The following is a 25,778-nucleotide window of genomic DNA, read 5'->3' as shown; positions in this document are numbered from 1 at the left end:
AAGATAAAGTGAGGTAAGGTAATTTTATTTATATAGCAAATTTTCAGCAACAAGGCAATACAAAGGGCTTTACAGGACTTAAAAGGAAATCCAAACAAAATAACAAACCAAAGGAAAGAGCAAAAGAAGAGAAAACTAATAATGTTGATCCAAAGTAAATAAACTAGATACTCCTATTCAGGGTTGGTAGATAAGTATAGACCAGAAGTATGTAACTTCTGGTCTAATTCCCTTTCTGGTTTGGAGGAATAGGAGTCTAAAAACGAATTGCTAAGGTAGTTTTTCAGGGTTCCAAGTTCTAATCCCTGTTCTGGGTTGATTAAGAAGTGTAAGTAAGTAAGTATCCACTGGACTTCTGGGATGCTCGATAAGTATAAATATTCTCTGGACTTTCTAAGTGTCCTCTAAATTTGTAAAAGTCATGAGTACTCCACAGTTCCTCTTCAGGAAGAATTTTTTCTGGATTCTGAGTTCATTCTAAAAACACATTCACTCTACAAAAAACACTCACCTTCCAAATGTGGTCAAATGAGACAAAAATAAATCTTTTTGACTTGCATGAAAAATAGCACTTCAGGTGTAAAACAAGCACTGCGGATTATCCAAAAATAACACCACTATGGAATTAAATGGTGAAACATGGTGGTGGCACCATCATGATGTGGGATTGCATTCCTCAAGAATGACAGGGAAGTTGGCCTTCTCATAGTTTAGTTTAAATGCATATGCATCTTTAGTAACGGTCCAGTTAAAGTCTGGAATTGTCTGAGTTTGCGTTATCATCCGGAGGATAAGCTGTAATTTTAGTCAATAGATGTTCTAGACAGTTTTGACACAAGGCTGCTTTGTGCACCTCATTGTCACATCAGGACACAAACCTTTCTAGATTTGTATTAGTTTTCATTTTCTTTCAACTACTTTCGTTTTGAATATCATATAATATGCAATATATATATAATTATATGTAATGTGACAAAATGTGAACACCTTTATAAAGCAGTGCACAACATGGAAAATATTGTACTAAGTGCAGAAAATCAGGATCGAACTGCAGAGGATATAATAAGAACTAAATTAGCTCTTGGATAGACTTCATTACTTCTGTCTGATTCTTTTCCTGCTAGTAAGACTGAAACTGATTAAATGCATCTCCTTCCACCCTCCGTCCCAGGTGATCTGGAAACACGGCTCCTCCAAACAAATGCAAACCATTCCATATTTAACCATGTGAATGAGCTGCCACTCAGCCACTGTTGTGAAGAGAGGGGATAACATCGGCCCCTCCAAGGAATTTAGCAAAGAGGGTGAAGCGGGAATCAAAGCGAACAAGTCTTAGGACTGGAAAACGGGAACAAGATGCAATATTAATGGCTGACGGAGCGCGCAGACAAACTCTGAACACCTCTGAGCAGCGGGCGCTTCTTGTGGCCCAGGATTCAGAGCTGATTGACACGTGTGACACGCGCAGGATGAAGCTTCTGATGAAGCTTCTGATGAAGCTTCTGATGAGTGTTGCACTCAGGAGGGGGCAGCGCTTTTGTTTTACAATGCACAAGCTCGACAAGGAACGTTAACTGCAGCCTAAGCATCTGGCATCAAGCAGCGGTGAAGCTCCAGCTCTTTGTAATTCTCTAAGCTGTGTGCCAGCTTTTTTTTACGACTCACCAGTGACAAAAGCACTTTGACTGTGGAGTATTTTCAGACAGAGCTTGGAGCAAATGAGCTGAGTTTATCATAGCAAATGGACATTTTAAGATGTCCACAATCACCATGGTTTTGGACATCCGAATTGCGAGAGGACTTAAGCAAGTTTTGACTAAACTAACAAACCACACCTGAGAAATTTATGGTTTCCGTCTCTTTCTTAAAACTTTGCTGTCACTTGTTTTGTTCTTTAGAACAATACGTTAGTGTTAATGAAAAATATTAAATTAACTCCTTATCCCACTGCATGGAAGAACTGTGTAGCTGCTTTACATTTTATTCGCTTTAGATCTGAATTTAAAACTACTATAAAATATAAAAACTACTTTCTCTGCAGCAATATATCAACAGTAACTAAGCAATATGATTCTGTAATGTTCAGTGTCTCGTTTCTGTTAAGAACAAAAATTATTTTATTGGACTTTTCCAAAAAAATGTGTAAAAAATTTAATTGAATTTTTCTTTCAAATAAAACATTTAAGCACCTCCTTAACTGCTGATGTCTACATTTATAAATCCATAGAATTTTACATGAAGTTTGAAATTGTTTTATTAATTTGAACATTTTTTCTCTTTAGATTTCAAATTTATAAAACTTTACTACTGTGTATAGAATCAGAGTCAAACAAAGGTCAGGTTGGTTTTTCTATAGAAAGTTTTTCTGTTGGTGGCAAAACGAGCAGCCAGTAATAATACCGGGGTCATAAACCCAGAATCCCAGATGATAATGTGCAGAGCATTATTATACGTGGTTATAATGAATAAACGACAATAAGAGCATATGATTAAAAAAGTCTGGTGAAACAGTTTATGCACCCCAACAAATTTAACCTGTTTATACTTTTTCTATACGCATTAATCTTTCACATTATCGACTAAATTTTTAGTTACATTAGAGAAATATAAAACGAGAACACAAAGATGTTTGGAAAAAAAATTTTACAAGGGAAAAAAGCTATAAAAACCAACAAGATCTAGTGGAAAAAATAACAAATAGAACCTGTATGACAGGAAGAAGTAGGTTAAGATATCTCAGAAATCAATATGTCATAACCTGATCTGAAACTGTCTCAAGCTTTGGACTCTATAGTAAAAAGAAGACTGTAAAAGCTATTACCTGTAAATGGAGAAGTCGACCAAAATTACTCCAAAACTACATCAACAACTCGTGGAGGAGGCGACAACAGAACCCAGAACAACATGAAATGTACTGCAGGTCTCACTCGCCTCAGTTAGCATCAGTAAGAAAGAGACACAGCAAAAATGGCATCCATGGGAGAGCTTCAAGTTGAGAGCAAAACAATCACAAAGATCTGTCTCACATTTGCTAAAAGGCTTCCTGTGACTTTTAGAAAATTATTCTGTGGTATGACAATTCAATAGTCAAACTTTTTTGACAGGTAAATGTTGCTTTATTTCAAATGTAAAGTTAGCACAGCTACTACTACCATGGTAGTAGTAGCGTAATGGTTTGGAGCTGTTTTGATGCTTTTGATTCTCAACAACTTGCCATAACTGGCAAAACTGCAAATTTAGCAATAGTAGTGAAGTTGTTGCCTTCAATTTAGGTACAAATAGTTTAAGGTTTAGGAGAGAAAAACATTTTCATGTAGGGCAAGGTTAGTTTAATATTTTTCCATTAATGACTGTTTTTTTATATTTACTCATGTTGTTTTTCACAACTGCTAAAATCTTTAGTGTGTGTGTATAAGTGTATAAACTCAGATATTAATTTAAATATTAATATGAAGGCTGGCCTATTTAAGGGTCGGACGAGTCAGAGGAATCTGGTTTTTAACATCTCCACCTGTCAGAGCAATCAGCTTCCTGCTCAGCCTCACATTGCATTGGACCCAAGGTGCCACAGAAAGGGAGCTAAAAACTGGTGCAGTATTACAGTTTGTCTCTGCCACTCAGGCCACCGAGGAGCACTGCGGAGGTGTTTGTGTGGCCTTGTCTGCTCTGATGGGCTTTGCTCTCCCTACTCAGCCGACTCAGGATTGATGGAGTGGCAGAGTGACATGTGAGAGGGTGTTGCAGCATGTTGCGTATCCTGCCTTGGCAGTGGGAGGGGAGAACAGGCCCCTTATCCACTTCTGCCTTTGCTGTCACTTTGATGAAGGACGGATTGGCTCTGGTGTGATCTGAGCGCTTCATCACGGTGATGTATGGAGCAGCAGCCGAGGTTCCAGAGCTGGGATGCGTCTTTGTACACCTCTGCGACTCTTAGGTTAAATGTTTTCCCTCCTTTCTTTTTGCTTCCCTGCACTGGGTCTACACAGCAACGCAGGTGGTTCGCATTATTCACAAAATTCCAGTCATGACTTCATGGAGAATCACGTGCCGAGGTGGAGTTGTTTGTTCGCACTCTCCCACATTTGAATGCATTAGAAAAAAAGGCAGGGCGAAATTTACTCAATATTAAAATCTTATTCCAATTTTTGCAAATTTTTAAATAAGCTCCAAGAATGCATTTATGAAATCAGGATACAAACCAGACCTCTGCAGATTATCTCAGCTTTTTTTTTCACACCTCTTTCTTTTTCCTCTCAAAACTCTCATCAAAAATGTTTACACTCCTGTATTAACAGGTTTTCTGATCCACACCCTCCTCACACTTTCACGCTGCAGGCAGGGTGGGGTGGTGAGCAACTTTCCTCAGGGTTTATGCCTGGACTTGAAATCAGATCAGAGGCTCTTTGTCTTGCAAGTAAGATGAGAAACATTTAGCAAAGCATTCTCATACCTGCAGTACATAATGAGCGAGTTGTTTAGAAATATTTACTCATACAACAAAAAAAACAACAGCTCCATCTGCTCTTTACATCCTTATCTGCATAGACTCATTGAGCCAGGCCCTGCATCTGTTCTGATTAGGTTTTTTAATGAACCTATTCTGTAGATGTGTGAATGCAACTGCCACTACTTGAGCTGCACAGCATATTGTATCATAATTGTCACTGCAATATGAATGCAGTCGCAGTGGGCTGCTTGGATGCTATATTAGTAATTATATTTTTACAAACATACATTAATGCTCTGCATACAAATAATATAGTACTTACTACCCTAGCATTTTCAAACTTTGTGATATTACAACCAAAAACTTCAATGTATTTCACTGAGATTTTGTGTGATAGGCCTGAACAAAGTAGAGCATTATTATGAAGTTCAGGGACATAATAAACATGTGTCTTTTGGGGAATGTTTCTTTCAGCTTTGTACATCTGAAAAATTGTGTTTACTCAAGCTAATCAAGATTGAATGAAGGACATCTGTGAAAACCAAGACATGTTGATATCCGACTGAAAGCCAAACGCCTGCCGCAATCTCAAGTCACCATCTTCCAGTCAAATGTAATCAGCTTCCTTGTCCCTGCTGAAGAAAGCGATTTTCACAGCATAATGCTGCCACCACCGTGTTTCACTGCGAGGAAATGTTCAAGGTGATGCACAGTGTATGCTTTCTGTTATGTCTGTAAAATAAAAAGCTCAACTATAATCTGTTTGCTTCTTTGCCAAACCTCTGAAGCCTTCACAAAACAGCTGAACTAAAATTAAACTCATTCGATAGATGACTTCTGAATTGGAGGACAGTTTTCTGATTTTTATTTATGAAACAAGTATAAAGTTATTTTGCTTGAATTCATGTGGACCTATTGCATGAAAACCCAATAAAAATATAACTGTTTGAGGGTGAGGATTGAAAAAGTTTAAGGTCTATTGTAATACTAATCATATCAAACAACAATACAACAAAAACAGGTTTTCCTAATACCACAAAGGAGTGTCTATACCTTTTTAACTGGGAGACGCTCCCAATAAAACCTTGACAATCCAGCTCCACTTGCCATTAGCGCTTTTTTTTGTGACAGGAGCATCTCAGCTGACCTCACCTTCAGGAGCAACCTCATATTGGAAAAAACAAAGATCGGAGACGACAATAAAGTCTCCTCTCAAATTGCGTTAGTCAGATGAGCTCACATCCTATAACCAGTCTCCCTGGTAAACAGAGTGGGAGAATGTTGTGTTAGTTGATGCGGCCAATTAATTATATTGTAAGTCATTTAAAAATCTATAAAGGAAGTATAAACTGGTTGAGGCTGTTTGAGAAATTGTAAGTATGGTATTAAAAAATGCAATACGTGTATTTCAATCGCCCTAAGCGGTGTTATATTGGAGTCTTTTTAAAAAAGGAGCTGCGTCTTAAAAAGGAGTAAAGCGTAAATTATGCATATCATTTCCCCCCTTTCCATTCCTCTTCTTCATTTTTTTTTTTTTTGCAGGAAAACATGGCCGCGGTCTACTCATGCTTTGTCCCGCACGCTGCGCTCACCTCCCTGGAGGTGGTCTCTCACACCGACAGGGGGTATATGGTGAGGGGGGCGAGGTGGAGAGGTGTCAGAGCGCACCAGCTTGCCTCGGAGAGGCTCTCTCTGGCTGCTGCAGGGGTGAAGGCTCCTCTGTGTGTTAGTCTATTCATGGCTGTGGGCTCCTAAGTGTGTTATATCGAGCCCGTGGTGTGAGACTGTTACTTTCCCCCTCGATCTTTCGCTCTCAGATCTTAGTGGTTAACACAACTGTAAAAGTAGTTTTCTGAGGTAGGTTTTATAGTACCTCAACAACAGCATGAACTCTGCTTCAACAAAAGAAGCAAAAGACTCTACCAGCTGTCTACTTAATAAGGAGTTAATGCATATAAATATAGCAAGTGCAGCAGTAAAAAACAAACAAAATAATCCAAATTCAAGAGTAAATTCTGCAAAAATAAAAATAAAAATACTGTCATTTCGAAGAAGACTGCAGGGGTTTTGCTGTTTTCTGTTACATGACTCTTGTGAATGCGATAATGTTGTGTGCTAGAAAGAGAAACTGACACAGAATAAAGATTTTTTAACAATTTCTAAATCTTTGATTAAGAGAACAACAATATAACACCCAAAATTAATGTTTGAACTAAAAATAATGCAAAGGACTGAATGATTAAAACACACTTTGCATAACAATAATATGATTACATCGATGCAGATGATATTTAGAAGCTGCATATCTATTGCTATCTAACATTTTGTTTGCTTACTTTCCTAAAATGAATCTTTACATTCTGTTTGTAGGTCCTTGCCAAATAGTAAGCCATGTTCCATAATAAAGATGAATCTCATTCTAGTGATGACTGTATGTGCCCAGAGCTCATCTGGGAACATATATCCTCCTTCAAGCTGCTCAGAGATGTTTTCCTGTATTAATGCGAGCATGACGTAAACTGGGTGGGCGTTCTGGAACACCAACACTGTGGCTAATTAGTTAGATTTCAAGTTTTTTTTTTTTTTTTTAAAGAAATTGGATAAATGCATGACCGTTAACTACGGGTATTTTTAAAAAAAAATATCTGTAATGTATCAAAAATATTCTCTTTGATGCCTTACCTGCACGGAATTGAGCCTGCAGTAGCCGTTGAGAGGAAAGCGGATGACGTGCGTTGGATCCTGGTTCCAGCCGGCGTTGACTGAGTTACACATAACGTCTCCGGTCTCAGGGAAGATCTCCTCTATGAGGACCTTCTCTCCACTCAGCGCAATCCTCTCACCGAGGTCGGGCGTGACCCGGACCACGAGGCAGTCACAGGGCTGTGCCATCCGCCGCTGTTCGCGCTCCTGCTTCCAGCGCTCCAGCTCCTTGATCATGGGCGTCAGCTGGTAGTAACGGGCCTCCTCGTACAGCAGGTGGAAGTCCTGCGCAGACGGATGAACATGGAGGATACAGCGGTGAGTTACAGTCCTTTTGGCTGTATGTGTGACTAACACACCATCTTTTACTATATTACATCTCTTCACCAAGGTCACACGAAAAACAATACAGCACAATGCTGTGCAATATTAAGCATGCTAACTAAGAGGCGATACTGTATGTGTGTGTGTTTTTATAAAGAGCATTGTTGGTCTTGTTGCCTCTCATTCACAAAGTAATGATAAAGAATACTTAAGAAAGACTTTCCAGTAATAGTGAAAACCATAATAGCTCAATATTTTTGTAGGTTTTCTCCTATTATGCATTTTATCCAGTTTTTATATCATTGATGTGAGACATGCATCATAATTCTGCACCAGAAGAAACCAACAGTACATCAGGATATAAACAGCAGCTGAAAACTATGATTGTGAACTTATCACAGAAGTCTGTGCTGGCTCTGTCTGCACATCCACAAAGACTTCTCTAAAGAAGTTGCATCATTGCTATCACTGCTATTAGTTATGCTTTCTTGTTATTAGCTTGTTTTGTGTTGTTATCATCTTGTGACTGTCTGCTGAATAAACTTTAAAATTGATCCATAAACGGCTCCATTTGTTATTTCTGTAAACAAAGCGCTGCTGTGTGACGTCAGCGTTCTTCTTCTGTGCACACAGGTCACTTTGGGAGCGTAAACCTTTCACACTGGAGTTTTGTTGCTGTTGGGTTTAATTAGTGGTATGAACCACCAAGCATAAAAAAATTGATTTCAGCAACAATTGGAATTGCGGCTCAAGATGTGCTGTGTGAACGTAGCCAAAATGTAAACTTAATTGCCTTCAGGAGTGACAGCACATCCTCGGCAGAGAGAAACAATAAACTATGATCAGTGAAGGCCTGCATCCAGCAGTACAACATTCTCAGTTAACAAAGCATAGCAGCTTTCCTCAACTGAGGCTCTTGGCAGAGCAGTGCTGGCCTTTAGCATGTTTTGGCTAGCTGACTCCAGAAAGGCCATCAGTGGTGCTCCAGCAAAGTGTGATGGTGCATTCCTGTGTGCAGACAGTCTGCAGCAGATTGCTTCCCTCTCACTCCTGGGCAGGGCTTGCTGGGGGCCATTTGCCCCGGTGCGCTTGCCTCTAATTTCCCACAAGACCAGATGGCACCATCACTCACCACTACCATAGAAAATACAGGGGAGGAGGAAGAAATGTGCAAGTGAACATGAGGACAGTCATCAGCCAAGGAGCCTTTTAATGGATTCCTCATATAGGTGGTGGTGGTGGTGGTGGGGGGGGGGGGGGGGTTGGTTGGGAATTTCAGGGGTTATGTTAATAAGGCTTGTGGCACGATGTTAAGCTCCTATTAGAACAAGATCTAATTAGGTTACACCTAAACCCTGCAAATCTTTTTGCTAAACAATCAGTAATTAATCCATCTCTGTTCTGATTAGTGTCTCACAAGGAAAAAGAATGACAGCTTAATCCAGTCATTGTTTGTGAACTGTCATCCCTGACGCGCGGATATTTTCTCTACATTATGCGCATGTTGCTGAGATCCACGCTGGAACTGTTGTCTGTTTATATTTATTAGCCAAACAAGAACAAGAGGCAAACAACAGCATCCGAAAAACCTGTGAGAAGTAAGAATGCAAATTTTTAATGATAAATTGAATATGTTTCATCCAGTGAACGCAACTAGTACAATGCTGCAGAAATACTTTTGCTTTTTAGTCTGATTCGACATATTGTTGAACTACTTTTCTTGAAAATCTACTACATGTTAAAAGATTTGCACGTAGAGAAACTGAAAAGCCAGTCATCTGTGACATCAGATGGACATGGTAAAAGAAAGATACTTAAAACATGTTTTTAGGCCACGTTTAGGCCAAAATCGTTTGCTTTTAGACTCATCCGACCATGTCACCTTCTTCCACATTTAGGAGTCTATTTTTATGAAGAATGTTTGTCTTGTCAAGAAATTATCCCACCTGACCTGTGGAACTATGCAGCTTTCCCACAGTTACCACAAACCTCTTGGTTCACTAATGTTCTCTCACAAACCTCTGAGGCTTTCACAGGACAGCTGGGTTTATAATGAGATTAAGTGACATACAGGTGGACTCTATTCACTATTTAGGCAATTTCTTAGGTTTTTACATAGGGACTTTAAATACCTATGCATACCTTCCTCCTTTTTTGAATTTTATTTGTAAAGCAATGTGGAATCAATGTAGCAATTTCCTACCACTTGGCACTGATTTATGCGGGTCATTAAAGCTCAATAAAACATATTTAGGTTTGTGGTGGTAGCTAAACAGGTATTAAACATTTTTAAAAGCACTATAGTTGTGATAGTGTTTAATTTGTTTATCCCTACCACTGTTCCTTACTGCAGGACACAGAAACAAACATAGCAGCAAACATAATTCCGTCACATTCTGACACTCTTCACCCCTTCATCTGAACTGTGCCTTCATCTCCGACGGAGGAACAACACCCAAACACAACTCCATCTGGTCTCAGAGTTGACGCAACACATCTTAAGCTCAAGTTCTAATATTTAGGATTTCAGTTCACGAACGAGGAATGGCGGGTCCATTTCCCCCCCCCCTTTTTTCTCCTCCTTTTTCTATTTTTTTTCCTTTCTGTCGGCCGTCTTGCTGCTGCTGACAAAACTCATAGCGAGACGCCCCCCTTCAGGCGGCTCTCTGTATCAAAGTGTAGCTCCTCATCCTTCACAGGTCTGAAGCCATGGATGGATATGTTTTTAACAGGGGTCTGTCTGCGAGGCACTTTAGTCATCCTGAGCAGCGTAGAAAACAACAGAGTAATCCTAAGTGCCGAGGTGAGGATGAGAGGGAGACAAGGCCAACAGCTCTGTCCTGGTTGCTGAAGCTGCTGATAACGCTGCCAGCTCTACGAGACAATTCATCCCCCAATCCTGTGTCCAGACAGCCCGTTTGAGCTTCAAAATAATGATCCGACCTGATAGCCTGACGGCAAGGCAACATTTCAGGGAAGGACAGGGGGAGGGACAGATGGATAAAGACAAGAAGGAGAGAAAAATGATGGAGGATGTCACTATGAGGGAGTCCGACTAATAAAGACCTGCTGTGCCTCTTAAACTAAAAAAAAAGTGACTAAAACCACACAAGTAGAAGCTCGCAGGATGTTGATTAAACAGGCCGCTGTAAAAAATACAGCCAAGTCCCATATAATGCAGATCAGTCGCAAGAATAAGAACACAACACATAAAGAAAAAAGAAGTCGATTTAACTGAATAATCTGACATGAGCACCACTAACGCGCTCCGCTTTGAAGCCATGCCCTCGCTATGACTGAGCATTGCTTACATTCTCCTGATTAATTGTGGTTTGAATAATGAGTCCAGGGGAGGATATTAATAGGGAATATTTTGTTCCACTGATAGAAGCTGCAAAAAAATATATATATATTTTCCTATTCTGCTCAGACTTTCACATTGATTTAGCAAAACACACTGCGCCGCGGCTGCCAGCAGCAGAAACAGAACCGGCCCTGGGGCGACGGCAAGCCTGATTGTGTTCAGATAAGGACATGCTCAATTCCGCCTCGCACTATTTGCATTTATTTCTTCTGGCTTCACGCAAATTGAAAGGTATGCAGATCAACACAGGCTTATGCGAGTGGGTCGTAATGAGTTGAAACAATGAAGTCTAACACATTCTGTGTAAACCATGGTGCCTGATTGGACTGTCAAGACTTCACAGAAAGCAAGGGAAAGGGGGATGGGAGGGTAGAGCAGCGACGGGGAGAGTGGATGCAAAAGGAAAAAAGTAATCAGTTATGAGTCAGGCAATCGTCTGCCAAAATATGCGGGGCTTTCATGTCATGTTCTGTTGTCTGAGGTTTGGCTCTTGTTCCTGCTATCCGTGGGGCCCAGGGAGCAGGCCCCCGGCTCTGAGTGGCTTGGCCTCGCCTTGCTACCTTATAGGGAAGGATGAACAAGTGTAAAGGTCACTTTAGGTTGCACAACGGAAAGAAGTGTTCACCTAGGAAACCGTAGCACCAAATAAAACCTTGAGAAGGATCCAGCTGTAGGCATAGTCATTAATGCAAAGCCTTATATGCCATTGTGCATAACTGTTACTTTTTATATGCAGCGCATTTTAAAAGATGCGCTGTGGTACGGAAAAAACATCACCAGTGGGAAACTGACATGTGCAAAACATTATTTCATACACAACTAGATAGTGTGTGTTTGGTTGATCTGAACATGTGCTTTGGATTGGCTAATTCAGGCCAAGTGTGATAAGAAACTATAATTTATGGTGCCTGTTTCTACTTAGAATAAACTTCATCAATCAAGCTTTGAATCACAAACCAAGTGTGAGTTCTCAGCAAGGCTTAAGTGGATCTGGTGGTTCATAAAGTGTAAAGCAACAGTGCACTGATAAATGCATGCACAGTTAATATGAGCAATATCGGTACCCCTCAAGTTTTTCACAGTTTAGTAATGTTACAAAAACTACAATGTATTTTATTGGCATTTTATGTGATAGATCAACTAACTATAAAAAGGACCTAAGTGTGAGCAAATAAAGCCCACCAGAGTGTAATTTAAGCACATCTGTTCCCTGAAGCCCTTGGAGGTTTGTTTGAGAACATTAGTGAGTAATCAACAACATGAAGACCAAGGAAGTTGTGGAAAAGTTCCACTGATAGCCACAGTAGAAGAATACATCTGCATGACCACTATCAGGTGTGTACTCTCCAAATCTGGCCTCTTATGGAAGATTGGAGAGAAAATTGATTGTTGAATGAAGGCCACAAAAATCCAGTAACCTGTAGAAGATGCTCCAGTCAGCTGAGAACCACATTAAACATTTTAGCTGAGAAACAAAACACTGTTTCACAGAAACATTGCATATGAATCCTGAACACATCAGTAAAACACGGTAGTAACAGCACTTTGCTGTGAGGATGAATTTTTCAAAAGGAACCAAGAAGATGGTCAAGAGTTCATGTGAACACGGTGGAGGTTAAGAGAAGAAGTCCTAAAAGAAATCTTCACCCTAATGGTTCACGATCCAGCAGGACAATGAGCATGAAACTAAAGCTACAATGCAAAGATTAGAGCAAAGCATAGCAATGTATTAAAAGAGTGGCCTAGTTAAAGATCAAACTTAAATACAATTAAGAATGTGTGATAAGACTTGAAAATTGTTGTTCATTGAAACTCTTCAGAAAACTGGATGATGTCTTGGTGTGTAGATATAGATATTGTAGCTGGTACCCAAAAAGACTGGCTAAACACAATGTTTTGACATTTTGATGTGTAACGATGCCACTTGATGAATTGATATTTAGTGGTTTACTGTGTTTTGTCTTTTATGACTTTGTATTCTTTTGTTTGTTTTTCTGCCTTGTTGCTGAAATGTGCTAAACAAATAAACTTGACTGATTGATTGATCAATTATTTGATGTTGCATGGATCAGTTTTATTTCTCAAAACTATGTTCCTTCCACTTTATAATTAAAAAATATGTATTCTACCTTGTGTTAGACAATTACACAAATTTTAAAAAATGCATTGAGGTTTGCAGCAGTGAAATAATAAAACGCTAAAAAGTTCAAATGTTATGGACAATTTTGCAGAGCATTGTAGTTGAATAGAGTTTTTTTTTAATCCCTTGAGAGGACAGAGAACCATTAAAAACACAAACATGAGTTTTTTAAGATTTTTATAAAATCTAAAATAATTCACTTTCCAGGCACTTGTGGCTTTAACTACTTCAGGACAGGCGGACAGACACACACAGTACAGAAATACCTTGAAATCCTCGGGAAGCAGCAGTTTGCTGGTCCTCAGAAAACTGAGAATATAGCGGAATATCTCGCCGTCCCGATCTATGAAGTAGTGCTGCTTCAAGCTGTCCAACACGATGGGCTCGGTGCCATTGAACAGGCGACTGATTCTGAAAATTGAAACAGACACACAAACAGGCACACACACGCAGAGAGACAGCCGCACACACAAACACAACCACATAATGGAATGAGCCAGCTCCCTTCAAATGCATGAAACAATTACCCTCCATTTATTTTTCAATTTTATTAGCACTAAGCTTGAAATGCATTAGCATCACAGGTTGAAACAAGGGGCTTAAGGCACAGTTCCCCCATTCCAGACTTGTTTGAAGTGTCCCTTCTGCAGAAAGATTAAAACAACACACACACACACACAGACACACACACACACACACACACGTCTGCTGCTTGTACTTACAGAAATTAATAGTATGAATGTAGCATTACAGCTCTATTATTCCATCTGTCAGAGGGGTGCAAATGAATCAGAGGCAGGAAATAGGGAAGGGCCACATGCTAAAATGACGGAAGCATGTGGAAAAAAAACATATTTTATTGTTACAGTTTAACTTTATGAATTTAAATAGAATTTAGTAGCAGCACTCTAATGTATGCAATGCAGCCTGACTTGCAATTTGGAAAATGTTGACCAAATCTGTCATTTGTAAGAGAAAGATGACCATAAATATTGCTGTATTTTTTTTTCTTACTTATGATAAATCATAGTAATTAACAATAAAACATTTGTTAGATTCAGACTTTTAAGCATTCACCTAAATTTAGCCAACTTTGTTTTAGTAACTAGACACTTGTTGCTGCTCAGTATCTTGATTTTTCCCCCCTGTCCTTCAGTGAACTGCATGATTAAGAGCTTATTTGATGTTGGCTACAGGGGCTCATCAAGGCAAAGAGTAGAAATTGCTATTATCTTTAAACTTTTATCACACAGTGCTGGCCCACGCCTCCAGATACCCATGGACCGATATTTATCCCCACCCCCTTGCCTTCATGCAGGTGTCCTGCAGGTCCAACTCCCACTTTAATAATCTCATCTGAACACCTCCACTTTATCTGTTTGCTGATTTCTAGTTGCTACATATCCTTATTTAACCGTCTGCTGTCTGCTTGTCGTAAATAAACAATGTGGACAATCTGCAGCACGAAACCACTTTTACAAATTCACTACACATTTGCAGTTGTGTTGCAATCGTTATCTGTTTTTTTTTTCTTCTAAGTAATCAGGATTTAAATAATGTTAACAGCTTCCAAGTTGGCTGACAAACTGGATGTGACAACAGAAATAATAAAAGAAATTTGCAAATTGGCCAACCTATGCTTCTTTCAGTCTAAACTTAGTTGGAGACACTTGAAATTAAAGATGTTCCAGTCAGACACCAATTTTTTCCAGATCGACTCTGCCGATTCAAATGTTGAATGCTGAGAAATCCTACTTTTAACATCTTCAACATCTCATTTGGTTTATAACTCTCAGCATGTACTTTCATTTGACTTCTTTAGGTTTAGTAAATATCAGAATAAGATTATGGTCAATTATTTTGATGCATAAATTCTGTCATATCGAAGGACAAGCAGTAGATGTTTCTTCAGGGACGAAAACTGAATTGTTTAAAATTGGCAGTTCAGACCTCTAAGAAAAGGATTGGTTTTGTCCTGAAAAAGCTTGATCAGTGCATCTCTACTATAAAAGAGAAGGAATGTCAGGATACCAGAAGCAGTCGTGTTTCCAACCACAAATTCACTTTATTGAATTTACAACCAGCTCGTGTCTTATGGATTCTTTTAGCTTGAGCGATCAAGTCAAACTAGCCGCCTCTGTTTTCTTTAACTCGAGTGGGTGAGGAAGCAAAGACGCTTCTCCCTCCCCTCATGCCATTCTTCCTCTTTTTCACTCTCTGTCTCTCTTTCTTTCTTTTTCTCTTTCTTTCCTTCCTTCTTCTTTTCTCGCACCCCGTCTCCATCCTCTCCCTTGCTTGCTTTCTCTCTGGAAATCGATGCAAAATGCTTTATAAAAAACCAATACTCATCTCCCTGTTTGGCCCGCGGTGTTCCTTTCTCATATGGTCTTGCAATTCTTCCAGCTAGAATTTCACCATACCCCTCCAGGCTAACTCTGTTTTTCATCTCCACTTTTTTTCTTTTAAAAAAAGCAATTAAAATGCTGCCTGTTTTTCTTTTTCTTTCCCTTTCCACCACTCCCTCTTGTCTGTTGGTCTCCTCATTTTTTCCCTTTTTGTTAAATCCCTGAGTTGGGGGGGTGAGTAGACGGTGGGGGTGGGGGTTGATCAGAGGGGATGTTATTAACAGGTAGGTGGTGAGAAAAGGGTGAGGGAGTGGTTATGCAGAAAAATTAAGAGATGAGATAAACAACAAAAAAAGAGCAGACTGATGAGCAGGGAGGGATGGGCTAAGAGAGTTAAACAGAGTAGAACAAAGATCAGGAATGAAGGACTGGGGATCTGAGACAAAAATGTAAAACTTAAAGAAAAATAGAGTCAGAGAGAAGGAAGAAGCTGGGTGTTCACATGGAGGGAACGCTTAAATCTCCGACAGCAACTCTAAATGGCAAATCGACTGAACTTATATCATGCATGTCCTGTCTTATTGACAACTGTAAGCAGAGAGCAGATCATCCTCTGATGTTGGGGTAATAAGCCCTTACCCTGGTTTCTGTTATGCTATAAAGAAGCCATACCTCGAACGGTCACCTAATGGAAATAACTCACTATCCAGGAACACAAACACATGCAGAGATCTGTGAAAGTCAAATCGCTCCGATGTCTGAAGGTTTCTAACAGAGGGAAACTAGAGAGCAGGAAGTGATTCGGAGTCATTCAATCATTAAGGGACGGTTCTTCAAAAACAAGGACAACTTGAAATCCGATTTTTAAAAAGGAACTTTACTTTTTCAAAGCAGAATTGTTTTCCCCTCTTCTCCACTACCCATTAATTCAAGTAGTAGTTAAAACTTTTCATCAAAAAGCTGACCTACTAAGGTTTTCTAACCTATTCTTACTGCATTACCATGATATGACCTTATGTGTTGCATAAAAAGTCATAAGTCCTAAAGGTGGGGTTGTTAAGTTAGTTAAGGGGAAAATATTCATACCAAACAGTCAAATTAAAAAACTAACCAAAACATATATTAGACAAGAAAGTGTTGGTCCAAAATAGCAGATTTTAAGAATATAAACTCTAAAATGTCCTTGAAGGATACTGACAGATACAATAATGCCAAGAATTACTAAATTTGTATTTTACCAGAAACAAAATATATTAATCACAATGTAAAGCTGGATATGAAAATATGTTTGAAGAACCAAAATGTATTAACTTCGGTATGGTTGAATCATCTCAATAAAAATATTTGTTTTATTATTTTGCAACAATTAAAGGTCGTATTAAGCATAATGTGACATCAAAAGTTGAAGCTTCATTCAAAGACTAAATGCTTTTCCATTTTAAACATCAGAATGATGAACACTGACAACGACACGTTTTCTTCGGTTAAAATCAGCTGATTCCTAATTCGTCCTTCGTTAAAATCTGATATTTATGACAATTAAACAATTATGAATGCTGAGTCTAACTGAGGCTGGTGTGAATCTTGACTGATTTGGTTTTCCACAACCACAGTGCTACATCAGCGTAAATACTTCATCCATTAGATATTTGATTCTGTGTCGGTTTTATATTAAATTATAGATGAGGATCACAGCAAAGAGAGGCAGTTTACAACAAAAATCATATTTTTACAACCAAATCTAAATGTAAACAGCTGTTTTTACTTTAGTATTTAGGGTAAAACACATCAAGAAACCCGTTTTTCTTTTCAGATAGCATCTGTCAGTTTTGGATCCTCCACCAGAGGGCATAACTCAAGCATAGTTTTTGATTCAGCTTATTTTTAAGTATGTACTAACTTTGTTAAAAAGGTACAGGTTTCAGGATTACAGCATATAAATGATATGTTTAAAGGATGCGTTACGATCTTAAGAATAGAGTCTGAATTTGCATTTATGGGATTATTTTATAGACTACAAACACATTTTGATACCCTGACTTTGATATCAAAATTGACATTCATTTAAAATTTTTATTAAAGCTGCTGTTTCTCACTGGTTTTGACACTTTACTAGATAAAAAAACACTAGCAACATTGAAGGTTTAGACATTGCAATCTTTATATTTTGATAGGTTATTGCTTCTTATAATCTCGCCTCCAGTCCTTTCCTCTGCTCTGGCCTACAATAGGAGCCAAGGTGGCATCAGTCTTTCGGTGCCAGAAAAGAACAAAGAGTTGGAGCTAAGCACAAGAACCAGTTTATCACAAGTGCTGGTTAGGTGGGAAAACTTCCAGAGTGTACCTTGAACAATATTTCTTTAACTCCTACAGTTGCATTGAAACATCTGAATGTTGTTAGATAACATTTCAGAGTAGAATACAACAAAACAGAGGATAAATACTGTTTTTTTTGGAGTTGGGGGGTTTGCTTAAGCTTATATCAGCTGAAGAATCCTTCCGTTAGTCAGGTCAATTGGTAGACTACAAATGTTTTCTTGATGTCTCACTTTTGCCCACTAAAAGCTTTACAGGAAAATAAAAACGTCCAGAATAGTTTCCGTGTCTCAGGAATATTTCCCCTAATTTCTTCAGCTTCTGTTCAAGTGACTGCTGAGGCTGTCCTCTTTGAGAGCTACACAGAGTGCACATCAATGTTTCATGACCCCTGTCCCTTAATATGGCCCACACAGAAGAAGATGAATATCCGCACATTAGTTACTAGACTAACTTTCTCTTGGCACGCTGCATTATTTAGGGGCCAATCTATTAAAAGTAATCAGCGACTTCAAAAGTCTTTTAGCCCCGCTCTCACTCGGTTGTCACGTTTTCAGCTCTCTGCCCGTGGTGCCCTGCTCGACCAAACGCGGCTCAGCGCGGCACACATGCTCATGCCAGTGTAATTGTTTTGCTTTCTGCTGTCAGCCATTATCCTAATTCACACAAAAGGGGCCCCTCCTTCCTCTGGCTTCAGTGGAAAGTGGAGCCCCGAGGGCAACTGTACACTGAGGAGGCTGGGAGAGGGAGCGAAACAATGAGTGTATGCATATGTGCGTGTGTTTGTGTGTGTGATCCAGAGTGAGAAAGAAACAGCAAGAGACAGATAGAGGGACTGAGAGGAAGGAAGGAAAGGAGCATGTGTGCAAAGAAGAGGAAGAGGAAAGAGCGCTCCAACTAACTTCCACTGATATCTAGTCTTTACTCCCACTGTAAAAGCACAGTGTGGATGCGCCGACTGGCTTTGTGCTGACTTTGAACAGTGCATGTGTGTACGCGTGTGTGTGTCACCGCTTAAATAACTTCTTCGTATGGTGTAAATTTACACCAGTGGAGAAGCACAGCAGCATAAACGATAAACTACCCACTGCATGAACCTGAAGTGCAGCTGAAAGTGCGCGCAGGAAATCATCTTGATGAGAAAAACAACAACATTAAACTGCTGCCTGGGCAGAGACGTTTTCTTTTGTTCTTTTTTTAAAACTCATGTTATGTTGCAGCGGGATAAAAGAATAAGCTGTCAGGGATTTTCTGTCAGTAGACTTACTGAATATCATAATTTTATCACCAAGGGATTACATGGATGGTTTTCTTGTAGCCAATTTGGCAGATCCTCTGGTGCATGTTTACCTTGGTCCACTGGGGACTCAGCTGACGCACAACTGAAGGCGCTATAATGCAACAAATGACACTGTGCATTAGACGTAAATGCTGTAAAACGTAAGGGGAGACATTTCAAATCAGTGGAGGCTCCAGAGTTAGTTTTGTTTGCTTTCAGAGCGATGGATTGTGGACTAACCGTTTCAGGATGGAGCTAATAATGAGATAAAATAGATTACTTCTACTAGTTCTTTCAAATCTGAATCATCCCAGCTAAAACCTTGAAGTATTAAACTGCTTTATTGGCAGCTGTGCCTCCAGAAATCAATGTCCAGATGTGGGCCACTATAAAAAAGTGGAGTGGGACACTAAAACCAAAAGCTAAAACAGAAGGTAAGAAGTTTTATTTAGTCATGTTGCTATCCCAGAACTTGAAATTTAAGTCTAATCATTTTAGGAAAATAGTCTGAATATTCATATTTTCAAGCAGAAAGATAACCTTTTTCAATAAAATGTTTGAATATGTTTGCTTAGTTCCTGGGGAACAAATTGTACAGCATTTTGAATTATTGTATCTCTCCTTGTCTCACCTCAATCTGTTTAAAGGTGGGGTCAGGAATGAGTGACATTAAAAACTGGCCACTCATGCTACAATAAACAAACAGAATTAATTTATTTTATGTTAATAAAATAAATTAATTTTGCAACTCATCAAACCTTGTCCTTTCCTTCTTTTATTAAATGCATTATTATTATTATGCATTTAACTATGCTTTTTTTGAACTTAGAGTTCAAAAAAAGTTTTTCTGCTGACTTAATCTGTCATTTAATCCTGTGTTGCAGGAAACTGAAAGTAAGACAGGAGTTGGAGGACAGGCTAAAAAATTGTTAACAGTATTAAATTGCCCCCAGGCCAAGTCAGTGTTAAAGTACAGAAAATAACAATAATAAAACCGATCATAAATCAGCAAAAGGTCAATATGTAGCATTCTCATGAGCCTGAGTTTATATTGAAATAAATGAATAAATAAAATTTTCAAAGAACAATATGTCTGACCTCAGAAGGCAGTTTGTTATTATTCAATACTTGACTGAGACATATTAAGTTCAATAACAGAAAAATAACAAAAACAAAATAACAACCATCAAATTAAATGTTTAAAACTTCAGTTTAGAGAGGAATAAAATGTGTATACATTGCTTTGCAAGTTTTGAAACAGGAGTGCACTGCTCAATTGGTCAGAAATCAGCAAATAAAACTCAGGAAAAAAAAAATTCAATAAATGATTCAAGAAAAAAAAAAACATCCATCATTTTCTATCTTTAATTTGATCAACAAAGAAAATTTACTCCTGGGCTTTTTCTAAAGTTTAATTTAAAAATCACAGAAACAAATGATTTGATTTATAGCTACGATGTTCGATAGTTTTTTTCCTGTCAAAACTTCCCCCACTATTAAACTATTTATGTGCTATCATCCTTATTATAAACCAGATCAAAAAACTCAGAGAAAATTGGTATCGGCCAGGAAAAACCCGATCAGTGCATCTTTGCTGTTAAACTGACTTCAGTGTAGAAGTTAAACAGCAGCTGAACAACAGTGACGCTGGTTAAATAATTTTATATCTGGTTCCTCATTTAAAGAAACGATACAATCATTTATTGGATTTTAAATAAGCCCGTGTTTTCCATAGTTTGATTGAATTAAATGAGTTTGGTAATTAGTAATAACTTGATAATTTATCAGTAGTTGTTAATAAGTTGCTGTTTTTTTTTTAAACTTCATTCACTGAACTTAGTCAATCAGGCAAAAAAAAAGGGACAATAAATGCACCCTTCTTACCTGGAGTCTGGGTACTTGGTGAGGGTCGCAAGGCTGCTGGTGTACATGTGTCCTCCGACGTCGATGTGCACGGGGGCGTTCGCCTTGGTCAGCTGAGCCGGCAGAGGGATCCCCTGAGCGGCCAGGGGAGAGACCGGGGACCGGGTCAGAGACAGCCGTGACATGCTTCTTCCCTCCTGAAAGCAAGTGTAGAGAAAAGCCATGGGAACAAATGTAAAGGAGGGGCGGAAAACACTACACAGTGATCCTGAACAGGGAAGAAGAGGGTATATCCTTTCTGAATGCTATCAGATCACTTCCATGTCTGTCTGGTCGCATATTTAGCTTGGAAATTATTGCCACCGCTCTAATTAAGTATGTTTGCATCTTTTCATGCGGCACCGCGGGCTAGGATAGGAGGATGCTTATTAGAGAAGAGGGCTGAGAGAGAGATAGACAGATAGGAAGTGTGTGAGAGAGAAAGAGACAGAGAGAGAGAGAGAGAGAGAGAGAAAGAAAGGAGGGGTGTGGGTGATGCTAGGTGTCAGCCTCCAGGGGGATAAAATAAACTGCTGCTGCAATATTCTAATTAAAGGTCGCCTTATGTGTTAGACGTGATGCGCTAAGACGCACCAAGAACCAATCTGAGAAGGAAGGGAGTGAAGGCGGGAGGGGTGCAGGGAAGTTAGGGGGTGCAACTTTACCTTAGCTACACACACACACACACACACACACCCAAACACACACACACACACCCACATACACACGCGCGCGTGCGGACCCAATGCACAAAACTCCAAGGTGATCGCTTCTCACGTGACTGCGTTTATAGGGACCAAACACGTAAAAAGGCACCAGATTGCAACAAAGCGCACGGACAACACTGGCAATGTTCAGTGAGTTGATATGCTGCGAGCAAAACTCCGGAGAGAATTACACAGCAACATATGAAAGACCAAACAACAACAACAAAACAAAAAAACCTGACAGAATTCTGAGACGCCTGGTGTTTAGGAGTTTATTGTAGCATGAGTGGCCAGACCAGTGAGCTGAAACTGATTAACTGATTAAATGCTTTGAAAATATTTCCAATCACGGAGAATTTTGATTCTGGTAGTGGTTAAAGAGGAACAGGAGAGGTTGGAGGAGAGAGTTCAGTATCCAACCTGCGCGCAAATGGTTCACCAACGAACCACTACGTGGCCACAAAATGCGTTCCTGCTCTCTGTTGGGAAAGCCTAATCACGATTTGCAGCATTTTAGAAAAGAGCTGCGGGTCATGAAAGGATGAGAGTCCCTGGCACGTTTGACTGTGATTGAAAATAACATAAAAAACTTTATAAAAAGCTAAAATGCGAAAGAAAACTTCAATTAAACGTACAGAACTGATCCGTTTGCAGGAATCCAAATGATGCCTACGGCTCAGAAAGAGGCGCCCGGGACTGGATTGCATTTCAAATTCAAGGTCAAAAAAGGGGAAGAAGGGGAATACAAAAAACAAAAAACAAAAAAAAAAAAATTGAGAAACACTAAAGTTTTTGCTCCAGTCACATGGGCCTGTCCCATCACCGATCTCTCTCTCTCTCTTTCTCTCTCTCTCTCTCTCTCTCTCTCTCTCTCTCTCTCTCTCTCTCTCTCTCTCTCTCTCTCAAGTCCACCGCTCCAGTCCGGTCAGTAAACCTACATCACGCATAAAGATCTGCATAAGGAACAAATGGAAAATTAGACCCACGATTCACCTTCTTGCCCTACGAATCACTCAATCAGCACAGTCCTTTTTTATTTATTTATTTATTTTACTTAAACTGCTTCTTCTAACCTACCAGCAGTCAATATGTGGCAGCAACAACTTTCAAAACTCGGATGTCTCATAATTTAGACATATTGTCTTGTCCAAATGTCACCGGGAGGCTGAACGCATGAAGAGCTGGATAGACACGACCAGCACAAGCCTCCGCTCTGGCTTTAATCTCAGAATGCTCAACATGGCGTCTCATTGCTGCCCCACAATTAAAAGCCGAATGTACACGTGAAATGTCCTGCTGCTTATTAAAACTCATACTCGTTCAGACAACACAAACAACAACAACAAAAAGACAAAAATGCAACTGCTGTCTCCTCGCTCCCAGCTGCAGCCCCCATGCAACTCAGCGCAGTCGCACTTTGACTAAAAAAAAAAAAAAAAAAAAAAAAAAAGAAAGAAGCAAAAAAAAAAAAAAAAAGAAAAAAAAAAAGAAAAGCATGGGATTCCGTAATATAATAGTCACCCTACCGTTTCAAACATTGTAGGGAGTCCAGATGAAATCCGTGCCGGCGGTCAGTCCCAGCTGTTAAAACCCCCGCAATCTTTTCTCCCAAAACTACACACGCATCCAGCTCCCCGCACCGAAACTGAGCTAACACGAATCTTTTTTTTTTTTAAACCCAAATCCCGCAAAACTGTTTTTCTTTCTCCTATCAGAGACGTTGAGATGTGGCCGGGGTCGACTGCTCTCAGAGGGGGGAGTCTCTGTGGCTTTAAAGGCTCTATTTGCGAGGCTGTCTCGACCTGTCCGCATGGAGCTGCTTTGTACCAAAGCGCACAGGAAGCGTCCTTACCTTGAACATAGATGAGATGATCTCCTTCCCCCCTTCTCCGCTCTTATTCGGATACGCGTAAAAAAAAAATGTGCGCTCTTGTTGGAATCCTGCTCCCGGTTTTTTTTTTCTTTTTTTCTTTTCCTGCCTCTTGTCTGTCTTTTTTCTTTGCCTAAATGAAAACTGCCCCTGTGGTTTGTTATGAGAGGAAAGAAAGCCAATAATCCTTCTCTAAATAACAGAGCGGAGCTAAAAAAGAAAATTCTCGCTCCGGGCTGCCCGAGCGCCTCTGGGCCGGGGATTAGGCTACAATTAGCTCAACTCCACTCTCTCGCCTGGGCAATTTTCTCAAGGAAGAGAACGTGATACCCCACTATTCCTCAAATTATGACTTCACAGATAGAAAAACTCTTTTTCTTCTTCTTCTTTTTTAACGGAAAAAGTGGAGCGGCGTGAAGTTGAGATTTAAGGGGGCGCAGGAATCCGAACAGGGAAGTGTCAGATTCAGATTTAGATTTGGCAGATTTTAATCATTGTCATTTCGTCTGATGTAATAGGTCCTCAGGCAGTCCAGCTAAAAGAAATGCAGTTCCATCTTCAGTCTGAATGGAAAGTTTTAAACCACGCAAGCAGCCATAGTCCTTCACTCAGACAGCATGTAACTTGTTGATAAAGTCTCAGGTTCAAAAATGTAAAAATGAAGTGATATCCTTGAGCCAATATCTTTCAGTGTCCCTTCTCTTCCCCCATTCACTTCTTCCTCCTCTCTCCCTCTCCTGCCTTAATGTCTGTAGTTGTAACGCTAAATTTCCTGCAGGCCATTAAAATCAAATGACGTTCATGGACATGCATGCATGCTGCTGCAGAAAGCGCCCTCACAACCTGCCTGCAGCCAAATGCGCCATTTCAATTATAGCGCAGGGCTTAGATGGAGATATCTGCACAGAACCCCCCTCCTCTTCAAGTCCTTCCTCCTCCTCTCTCCCAAGTGAAAAACCAGCCAGCCTCCAGACTTTTTTTTATTTTGTTTTTTGGAAAAGAAGATAGAGGCTGATTATTGTTATGTTACCCAGTGACATACAGCGAGCGCAGACATGGAGAAAGAGAAAGGGGTGGGTCAAGCAGGTGTTCGCACCTTAGGAAAGGATTATTTATTTATTTGTGTGTTTGTTTATTTGTGGGTAAATAACTGTGAATAATTGATGCAGCATTGAGCCCAGTAATTACCCTGTGCCAGCTTCGTTCCAGAGGTGTCACGTTGGTTTCTTGATATTTGGCGCCAACCAGTGTAGAAACTTGTTACTGGTCCACAGGATCCACACGGAGCAGTCAGAGCTTCAGCCTCCTTCACTCTTCTGACCCTGAACAGGATTTCAGCGAGGACTCCTCAAGGCAGTTCCTTCCTTGGACTCTAGAGTTTTGAAAACAATGAAGTGTTACCCAAAAATCTTGCCAGTTATTATCACTGTGAGTTATTTGTTAGATTTTTATACCAGGCGACATTTACTGCTAAACATTTACTCCCCTTAATGACTCAGTTGTTGTCACAAGTGTTTTTATTTTCAAAATGTCACACCTAAAGGTTTCAGACCACCAAACAAATTGTAATCACATGACGTCAGAGCTAATGACGTAGTTTTGGGGTTAATCTTTCACCTCCTGGATGAGTTTATTGATCAATTTCTTGTAGTTCCATCATCATTCACAGGAAGTTGTCCAAGTCCTGAAGCAGCAAGGTGTTTGCTTGGTTGGATGGTTGCAGTTTTTTTTGTTGTTTTTTTTTGTTGCATTTTTGCCAGCAGTAGTTTTCACCTTGCAATATTTCCCTGGTTGTTGTTTTTGCCCATGTCTCCCCTTGTATTGAATCATTAAAAACAACAATAACAACAACAACAACAAAAGACTTCCTCCTCCTTTATACAGAAATCCCTGCATGAACTTTCCCTTTTTGAACTTTAACTTTTTAAAAAACATGCTTTACTTTTTTGGACATGAAGTTAAACAAACTCTCATGTTGTTCAAGCTCACTGGAAACAAAAAGCTTTAAAAAGGTTGATAATTCACTTTAAACATACATGAATAAATACTGTGACTTTTTTCTGCAACATTCATTTCATTAGGGCGTTGCATAAAGACTCAAATGTTTATGGATGCCCCCCATTGAACGTTTGGGGATTTTGTCGCCTTGCAACCTGTCTTTTTGCAAAAAATAGCAATTAAATGATAAAAATAAGTAATATTGCTAGTGACGTATGACAGCCATGGTGATAGGAGCGTGAACATGTGTCTCTGCTAGAGGCAGTCCAACTTTTCGTATAATTAGAGGGACCTGAGCACGCCTCGGAGCATTCCCGCGTCAAACCCTCTGGCTCAGATTTGTTGTTTCCAGAGGTAAAAAACTGTAGGGGGGAGAAACAGAT

The 25,778-nt window shown here is 39.6% G+C and overlaps 1 protein-coding gene across 4 annotated transcripts in view; it reads right to left on the bottom strand.

Moving 5' to 3' along the window:
- LOC129364192 (BTB/POZ domain-containing protein kctd15) overlaps positions 1 to 24,645 on the bottom strand; it is a 31,590-nt gene extending 6,945 nt beyond the window's left edge. The window contains exons 1-4 of one of the 4 annotated variants that reach the window (XM_055036689.1): positions 24,586 to 24,645; positions 20,803 to 20,978; positions 13,245 to 13,389; positions 7,130 to 7,435 (exon numbers count right to left, since the gene is read on the bottom strand). In XM_055036689.1, the coding sequence (XP_054892664.1) occupies positions 7,130 to 7,435; positions 13,245 to 13,389; positions 20,803 to 20,966 (615 nt within the window). In that variant the 5' untranslated portion in view covers positions 20,967 to 20,978; positions 24,586 to 24,645. The other 3 variants (XM_055036687.1, XM_055036686.1, XM_055036685.1) reach the window with 3 other exon arrangements.
- Positions 24,646 to 25,778: the final 1,133 nt, after the last annotated feature.

Source organism: Poeciliopsis prolifica, unplaced genomic scaffold (assembly GCF_027474105.1).
Source record: "Poeciliopsis prolifica strain line A6 unplaced genomic scaffold, Auburn_PproV2 SCAFFOLD011, whole genome shotgun sequence".
In the NCBI taxonomy this organism is placed as follows: Eukaryota; Metazoa; Chordata; class Actinopteri; order Cyprinodontiformes; family Poeciliidae; genus Poeciliopsis; species Poeciliopsis prolifica.
This window is presented reverse-complemented; position numbering and strand designations above follow the sequence as displayed.